Source organism: Pinus tabuliformis, chromosome 6, assembly GCF_031772625.1.
Source record: "Pinus tabuliformis cultivar Carrire ecotype Pingquan chromosome 6, CPIR1, whole genome shotgun sequence".
Taxonomy (NCBI): domain Eukaryota; kingdom Viridiplantae; phylum Streptophyta; class Pinopsida; order Pinales; family Pinaceae; genus Pinus; species Pinus tabuliformis.
This window is the reverse complement of record NC_142292.1, coordinates 337,553,360-337,562,659: the sequence shown is the minus strand read 5'-3', so window position 1 is coordinate 337,562,659 and position 9,300 is coordinate 337,553,360. Positions and strand designations below refer to the sequence as shown.

At 43.2% G+C, this 9,300-nt stretch overlaps 1 protein-coding gene across 8 annotated transcripts in view; it reads left to right on the top strand.

Moving 5' to 3' along the window:
* Nucleotides 1-398: 398 nt before the first annotated feature.
* Nucleotides 399-9,300, top strand: part of EDD1 (glycine-tRNA ligase) — a 508,476-nt gene continuing 499,574 nt past the window's right edge. For all 8 annotated transcript variants that reach the window (XR_016256845.1, XM_089415669.1, XM_089415674.1 and 5 more), the window contains exon 1: nucleotides 399-823. Coding sequence is in view for 7 of the 8 variants with exons in the window: in XM_089415669.1 (XP_089271795.1) it covers nucleotides 554-823 (270 nt within the window). In the remaining variant the exon portion in view is untranslated. The remainder of the gene's footprint in view (nucleotides 824-9,300) is intronic.

Below are 9,300 nucleotides of genomic sequence, written 5' to 3'. Positions count from 1 at the left end.
ACGAGATTGTTTCTTTGCCCTTAAAGTAATGGAAATTCCGATCATATTTTAAAAAAAACTGGCAAGATTTGTAAATCTAAGTTATAGTTGTTAAACTTCAAAATTTTAAATGCGCTGAACGTTCAATGTTCTATTTCTACCATAAAAACACGATTCAAATAGTGCATCTACAATTTTTTTGAATTTTTTTACCATCTAACTACTTTTGGCATCCAAACAATTTCTCCGCCTCAATAAACACTCATACATCTCATACATGTATATAACCAAAGCAAAAGACCTTTTCCTTGGACGCACCACCATTTTTGTTTTTCAAACCCCAAATATTCACCTGTTATCTTCTTTTTCACTAATTAACTTTCATAGGGAAAATGATCAAATTTCAATCTTTATACCCATCTCAGCAAATGAAAAGTGAAATACGAGGAGGATACAAAGGTTGGCTTATCTTCTTCCTTTACTGAGCTCATCTCCTCTCGTTCCATTCGACTGACAGGGAGGCAGCTTCAACATTCCACCACTGCCAGGGAGGCAGCCTGAGCTTTACGTTCTAATGGCTCTCCTTGCATCCCCTCTGGCAATTACATTTATGGGAACCGAAACGAACACCTGGCCTTCAGACTTATTCTGCTTTTGGCGTAGAAATGGAGATAAATACCTCTCTACAGTCCGCAGGAGAAGCTTGTCATTAAAGGCTACGAAATGCAACATGGCGCTGCAGATAAACAATGCAAACACAATCACTGCCGGTATAGAGGATGCCACGCAAATCGAAAACGGAACCTCTGTGCCTACATTTCAAGAAGCTATTAAGCGGCTGCAAGTATGATAAATTCCCCCCCTTAATGTGCATTTCAAGCCAGAACTTATCCATAATAAATAGATTCATGTTATATATTATTTGCTGAATTATGCTACAAATTCCTTGAAGCCATTTTCACCTAGAGAATCATTACTGTAAAACTGGTGCAAGGTACTTTCAGAAGGAAAAGAAGTGCATATAATATATTTAGATTTAGTTCAGCTGAACAGAAGCCTTTGTGAAGCAGTTGCTCACTCAACTCAAATCTATTTAAATTTATCAAGCCGCGCAAAATTTGCCCTTATTCTTAGAATCATTGTTGCCAAAATTTGGAGTAAAGTGGGGAATGAATAGGTCCTATATTTATTGAATATCAATAATTGTTAACTTTTGATACAATCTTTATACTACTGCAGTACGTATTGCCATGATAGACTCCATTCAGTAACTTACTCTCTTGTTTGTTTAAAATTACAACCATATGAACGTTTTGGGATGCTCTGTTTATAAGCATTTTTTATACAGTCCAAATGAGAGGTGTTATTTACTTAGTTTCTTAGAGCATCTTGAAGCGAAAAATCTTTTATAAATGTTTATCAGTGGAGGATATTTGGAACCTTTTGAGTTTAATGCCTTTTGCATCCCATCGCATCCAGGAAGAAATGCCGCCAATTCAATTTTATGACTCACTTCACTTCATATACCCTATGGCCTTTAGATACAGAGTACGACAAACTCTTGGCAGGCAGTCCTTTCATGCAAAGATTCTTATGAGTTAACTTAGCACAATACTTCAACTTCAACTTTAGCGATAATGCCATCCCTGTGACAACGGAAACACAACAAACATTGGTGCTGCTTTTGCCTACCATTCTTACCCTTGGCTCACTGGCTTGCTTGGTTTCACTTATCTTACACTGGCATTTTAGCCTCATGAACAAAATAAGAGTTTGAACCGCCACATACTGTAATTTTTTTCTTCGCTTCAATCTTGTAACTAAACAAACAAGAACATTTTAATAAACTGTTACAAGCAAATACTAGAATCAATGGACTGACTCGCGAGAAAATACAGATGTGTGGTTGGACAGTTGTACTTTCTCAAGAAGAAACCAGAGGCGCTATAAGCATTCAAAGAAATCAAGACTATGGTGGAAAAGTAGACTGGGAACAAAATCAACATGTGTCCACGGGGTCTTGGATAGACGGTGATCGGGTGCTATGTTAAGGCACTCCTTGATGTGAATTCACCGGTTCAATTTCCCGCCCCGATCCGGGTGATACATTGTACAGATGCAGATGTAGTCCTGCCAAGCTTACCAAAAAAAACGTTCTTAGAAAATGTAGTGGATGCAAATACAAGTTCAAAGATATCGACAAGTAATGTAAGTCTCTTGGAATCCATAGACAACTAACTTGCACGTGTACTCCTTAGCAAGCTGGTATTGTAGAGAGCAGAAAGCTGGTATTGTAGAGAGCAAGATGAGGACGATTGCGGAGATGTCAAGAATCATATTTTAAGGGCAAATCTAACAAATGAGTTTCGAGTCACTACCAAAGCAATACATGGAACAATTTATTTATTAGTAAAAGTCTAACGAAAGTAGTTATAGTTTGAGAAATAATGAAAAATCCTCCAGAGCAGCATGTAACCTTGCACAGATAGTATTATTAGACTCTGTCAAGATAGATCAATTTTTGGGCAGAACTAGTTTGGCTCGACCTACTCATTGTTTGACTCCATTTAGTTTGGATCCCAAATGAGGAACTCGGATGAGTCAAACTTGACTTGGTTGAAACTTGAGCCATCATTAGGTGATGTGTTACCTTATCCGTAGGGTGCATGTGTGAAAGAAAAAGAAAAATCCAAACCCTAACTTGCCTAAACTCTGATTTTGCCTTATACATATAACTTACCTTTCTTTTCTCAAATTTCTCATTTGGATTGTTTGGAGTCCATACCCTTTGGAGCTGAAGAATACCTTGCCTGGCAACCTACCATTGTAGATGACTTGGTGTTAATTCGATGCCACCTTGGAGCTGATTTCAGAGGGGATTTGACTAGATTATATGTGATGTCCCTCTTTTCTTTTTTCTTTCTTTCGAGGAAAAAACCATAACTTTATTTATACAAATAAATAAAATTACATTTTGTAAATACATAGACAAAGTGTGTATTCATACAAGATCTACCCAGATCCATGCCTTGGCCACAAAAAAAAGGTCTCCCAAACAAAAGACACACAACTTTTCATCATTGACCCTAGGGGTTCGCACAAAATACCTAAAAACGAGCAAAGTATACATTTCATAAACATTCTGATAAAAGATTAGAATATATTACAAAAAATATAGGGCTAAAAAACCCCTGAACAATCAATTGACGACCATAATCCAATGTTAATGTTTCTAAGTTTACTTAGTTTTAGAAACCCTTCATGCACTTTTTTTGATTTATTCCTACCTACTTGTTATTTTTCTTTAACAAGTTATTTACCAAGTAAACATTGAAAATAAACACTAGTGCATCCTCAACATATTACAGATCAACAACTAAAAAACAAGAACAAACACACCACATGACACCATTATTTTTGGACCAATGTCCCTGGAAAAACCCAATGCGGGAAAACCAATGCAGCTATCTGAGGGTTTTCTTATTAAGCAATATCAGAGTACAATTTGGGTGCCGAAACTAGCCTACCCAACAAAGAATTTCCTTAGCAGCTATACCTCACAGTTTGAGAAAAATCTCCTGGCTAAAACCTCGGAAAATCTTTCTGGCAGCTCCTCAGCACAAAACTGATCTGCAACCCCAGCGTTTGCCCAATCTGGACTGCGTTAGCCCCTCTTTGTCTCACGCTGGCCCTGCGTTAGCCTTTCTTGGCCTGCGTCAGCCCAAGAGGCCCTGTGTCAGCTTCCTGGGCCTCTGCGTCAGACACGCTAGCCTCTCTGGTGCTCTGTGTAGCACTTGGCTGTCTTTGTGTGGCTTTGCTTGAGCCCTTGTTGGCTCTGCATCACTCTCCTTGGCTGCTGCACTGCTCTCCCGGCACAATCTCTGCCTTCTCTGTTTCTCTGTATTCAATGCTCCTCAGCTGCTCTCCCGATCACTGATTCTATCTCTCTCAGCAAACCCCGCTCTAGAGAATAGAATGACTGATCACTCTGGTGTGTTCTCCAAGTCACCCTCAAGCCTCCTCTTATACTTTTCCTGTTGACATCTCAACGGCCGAGATTAAGTCCCTAATCAACGACTAAGATTAGATCTGGCTTGATCCATGTCTTTTGGACCATTCTAACACAGTTTCATATTAATTCCCATTAATATTTTATTTTCCCTAAGTTTAGACTTAGGGACTCCATTAAAAATATTAATTATTTTAATATTTCCTGAAATGTTTAGAATCTGCCCAAACCCTTTCTGGGTATTGGAGATCTCATGTGCCCCAACCTCTCCACCAAATTTCGTGGCTAGAGCACATCCGATGCTACCCCAAATCAACACTCCCTCTTAGCGAGGACTGTGCTCTAGCAATACTCCTCACTAAGTATTACTCTGATCATCCGGCATCGGTACCTGTGCTGATGCTAGGCCTTCCTGCCCAACATCCTCTGCACTGCTGCATCCTGTACTGCTGCCCATGGTTCTGCCACTGCCACTGTTGCATCTGTACGACAACTCCCTCTGCATCTGTGCTGCTGCTGGTCCTTCCTCCCAACACTGCATCTGCACTGCACCTCCTCTCATCATGTTGCATTGTGCTGCCCACTGCTGCACTGCAACTCAGTTACTGAGAAGTAAGTAACTGATCTCCCAACTGACCTCCCTGTTGGGCTAGAAACACCCACTGATGCTGAAGCTCCCTTTGCTGCTGACAAGTGCTCCCTCTCTTTGACCTCTGCGCTGTTGCAACAACTCCCTGCATCTCGCACTGTTGCACACCTCGCTGTGCCTTCCTGGACTGGTGCAACACTCCTGTGCCTCTCGCACTGCTGTAGCCTGCTAGCTCTGTGCTGTCTCGGGGCTCTTGCACTGTAGCTCTCTCTGCCACTCCATCTGCATCTGTCTCTACCCACTCAGCTAGTCTTGCTACTCCTCGTTGAGGCTCTTGTAGCAAGGTCTAATCCAAGAGGCGAGGTACCTCGAGGATCCTGCCCCTCATCGCCTGTAGTCCACCTGACTAAAGCTCGATGTCTCCCCACTTTCGCTCAAGTGGCGTGTGTGCACTCATGTCACAGTGATCATCTGTTAAAACTTCCTTCTCTGCCTGTGCTAGCATTGCCTTAGTCTTGGAAGACTCTCCCTTACTCTTCTTCCTTGGGCACTGGGTCGCATAATGACCCATCTCCCCAAAGTGGAAGCACTTGATCTTGGAGAGATCTTTCTTCTTCCGCTTCTCCTGCTTTCCTTTAGATGCTAGGGCCACATCCTCCTCCTCTTGCTTGACCTTGATCCCTTTGCTGTTGCTTCCTGTCTTCGATTGCCGTCTGATCTCTTCCTGGCGAAGCGTTGCCGACATCTCGTCCCAAGGTGGGAGAGTCCCTCTGCCCTGGATACTCTGGACAAACACTTCCCAATCTTCTGAGACAACATTCAGGGCTGTCCTCACCATAAGTTCCTAATCTGGTGTCGCTCCTATAGCAGTCAACTAGTCTCGGATCTCATTCAATCCTCCGAGGAAGGTGTCAATTGATTGACCCTTCTTCATCTGATACGACCTCATCTGGTTCTCGAGCAACATTCCTCTCTGCACAAAAGTATGCTGGTACAGGTTCTTGAGAGCCTTCCACATCTCAATTGTCGTTTCCTTCTCGGCTATATGTGGTACCACATGATCCTTGACCTCGTCAAGGATAATACACTTGGCCCTCGCCATCGCCTCTTCGTACTTGTCGTTATCATTAGGGTCGACTAGGATAGCTATAACCTTCAAGGCGAAGTTCTTGACACGATTCCTGTCAAGCACTGATAAGATTCTGGCCTTCCAGACTGCGAAGTTCGATGCTCCGTCCAGTCTATCCTGGTCTCTTACCCTGTGTAGTGCCATGACGCTCCTCTACTTCCCTCCTGGAAGTTCTTTGTTCGACTCCTCTGAGTCTCTACTTCTCGTTTGGAAGTTCTCTTCTGGACTCCCTCTGAGTCCTGATTTCCCTCCTGGAAATCCTTCTACCGCTTGTCGAGATGCCCCCTACTCTAATCATCTTGTGCAACTACACTGCTGATCCAGGTTCCTCGGCTAGAAACCCTCGGTAACAACTCCTCTGGCCCTGCTCTGTCAGGTACTGTTCTGACTACAGTACCTCACCAACTCCACTCTGCAATATTTCTGCAGCCTTCTAGACTCTAGCAACTGCCTCTCTGTGAACTGCATCAACCCTTCTTTGCCTCACGCTGGCTCTGCGTCAGTCCTTTAGCCCTCTGCGTCGGCGACGTTGGCCTCTCTGAGGCTCTGCGCAGCTCCCGACTTCTTCTGCGTGGCTCTGGCTGGCTCTGCGTCACACTTCTTGGCTTCTGCGCCAACGTTGCAGGAATCGCCCCCCCCCCCCGGATCCTAGGTCGGAATCGCGTCCCGTACGGAAGCGTTCCGGAACCTCCAGGCGAAGCGCGATTCCAAAATTCATGAAGCGCGATTCCGGTTTTTTGAAACGATTCCTGGAATATGGGTTGCGTTGCCCCGGATCCGCGCTTCGGAGGGCGCTTCGGGCCTCCGGAAGCGCCACGCTTCGGGCCCGGAAGCGCACGCTTCACGAGCTCCGGATCCGCGCTTCCGGAAATTTCCGCGCGGGCAGCAATGTAACTTGAATTTTTTTTAAAAGTTAACTTGAGTTTGCATTGAGGGGGTGGGTTAGGGTGAGGTTAGGGTGAGTTTAGAAAAGAATAAAGCCCCCATTCTCTTCTCATTTTCTCACTTTGAGTTTATGAGAGTTGGAGAAGAGAAGAGAGGAGAGGAGAAGAGAAGAGAGGAAAGGAGAGGAGAAGAGAGGAGAGCTTGGAGGAGTGAAGAAGGAGGAGCTAGGAGAAGGAGGAGGAGCTTGGAGCAAGAGCTTGGAGGACTTCATCTACAAGAGCTAAAGAGGTAAGTTCAAACCCCAAACTCCCTTGTTTTTTTGAAAAAAAAATTGTATTTTTCTCCTCCCTCTCCTACTCTTCCCCATTGTTTCTACTTGCTCCTTTATTTACAGGTTGTCCACCACCTATATCCATATTCCAAGATGGTGTTCTTTTGGCTTCTATGTATCATTCCACTCTTGGTTTTAATGATGGCAAGGGTGAGGAATAGAGGGGAAGCGGAAGGGGATGAACTTGGTCCTAATAGTAGTGACCCAATGTATGATGAGGAGGAAGGGTTTGAAGAGGAAGGGGATGAACTTGAAGGGGACACTGAAGCACAAGATGGGAAAGGTACATCAACACCCTTGTGGAACTATGTGACCAAACTTGATGGGGGAAAGGGTGGTGGATCTTACAAATTTGTGTGCCCTCATGGTTGTCATGGAGGAAAACCATATACGGGTTCATATACCCGTCTGAGGAGGCATCTTTGTGGGGTGCTGGACAGTGATGAAAAAAAGGGTTCTGTGGGGGTACAAATTTGCCCAAACATTTCAACTGAAGAAAGAAAAAAATACATCCAAATAGAGATGGCTGCACAACGAAAAAACAAGAAACAAAAAACTCATTCTGAATCAAGTGCAACCTCTAAATTTGGTAGTTGCCCATCTCCTCATGGTACTTCTGCAACCTCTGGAGGTAGAAAAACAATAGGGGATTTCCTTAATGTTGCTGGGAGGGATGATGTGGATGGAAAGATAGTCCGTTTTCTTTGTGCTTGCGGTGTACCATTCAATGTGCTTCGCTCTCCCTATTGGCATGACATGGTAAAGGCCATCAATGAAGCCCCAAAAGGATACAAGGCCCCCAACTATGAGAAAGCTAGAACAGTGTTATTAGAAAGAGAAAAAGCTAAGGTTCAAAGAGCTTTGACACGTTTTACACATGAGTGGGTGGATTCTGGGGTATCCATTGTATCAGATGGGTGGACAAATATTAGAAACCAACATTTGATAAATGTTCTTGGTGTTTCTTCTAGTGGTGCAGTATTTATTGCATGTCATGACTCCTCCTCCATCAGTGCAACTGCACAAAACATTGCAGATCTCCTATTGAAATCAATCAAAGATGTTGGTCCGAATAATGTGGTTCAAGTGATCACAGATAATGCAGCAAATTGTAAGGCAGCAGGAAAAATTATTGAGCGTACTCATCCACACATCTTTTGGTCTGGGTGCCTGGTTCACACATTGAACCTTTTGATGCATGATATTGTGAAACACAAAGATTGTGGGTGGATTGCTGAGGTTTACAGGAAAGGGAAGCAGCTCATTAAATTCATCACAGGGCATACAAGGGTAAACTACTTCTATGGCACTTACTCCAAGTTGCAATTGCTTAAAATTGCAAAGACAAGATTTGCTAGTTATTACCTCACCTTTAGGCGGCTAGTGAGGGTGAGACAAGCTTTAACTAATCTGGTGTGTGCTGAAACATGGGATGAAATTAACACTGACACAGATGGTGCTAATGTAGTCAAGGACACTGTTCTTGACAGTTACTTTTGGTCACAGGTTAAATATGTTTTGCAATTCACCAAACCAATTTATTACATGATCAAGTTTGCAGATTCAGATCGACCAGTAATTGGGGAGGTGTATGAGCAAATGGATAGCATGTTGGGGCAGATTAAAGACATTGTTGAGCCTAGAGATACCACCTTGTACAATTATATTCGTGTAGAGGTGCAAAACTGATGGGAAATGCTAAATATTCCATTGCATGCATTAGCATATGTTTTGACACCTAAATACTATCATCCATCATGGCTTTCAACACCAGCACCTGGGGGGGGAAGCAGGAAAAAACCACACCAAGATAGAGAGGTTCACGAAAAATATATGGCTGCATTGAGTAGATTAATCCCTGATAATGAGGAGGCTGCATTGGTACGGAGACAGGTGAGCAACTATACGCTCAACACTGGTCCATTTGGGAGCATGCATGCAATTCAAGATCGAGAGCATTTTTCTGCTCTTGAGTGGTGGAACATGCATGGAGGGGCTACTCCACTTCTACAGAGTTTGGCATTGCGGGTGCTATCACAGGTGGTAAACACTTCTTCTGCAGAGAGGTGTTGGAGCTCTTATTCTTTCATCCACAGTGTTAAAAGGAACAGGTTGAATTTAGACCGGGCAGAGAGCTTGGTTTATGTTCATTACAACTTGCGATTGTTGTCCCATTACTGTGAAGATGCAAAGTCTAATAAAGACTTGTTGACTTGGGACAAGAATCCAGAGGAGCCCAATTTGGAGGATGGAGTGTTGCGACTAGAGCAATTAGAGGATGCTCTTATCCAGGTATGTCCATTGTGGTATGAATTTTCCAATTTTCCCTTATAAAGCATTTCTCTAATTCATGTTTTTAATTTTTTTGTTAACTAGTG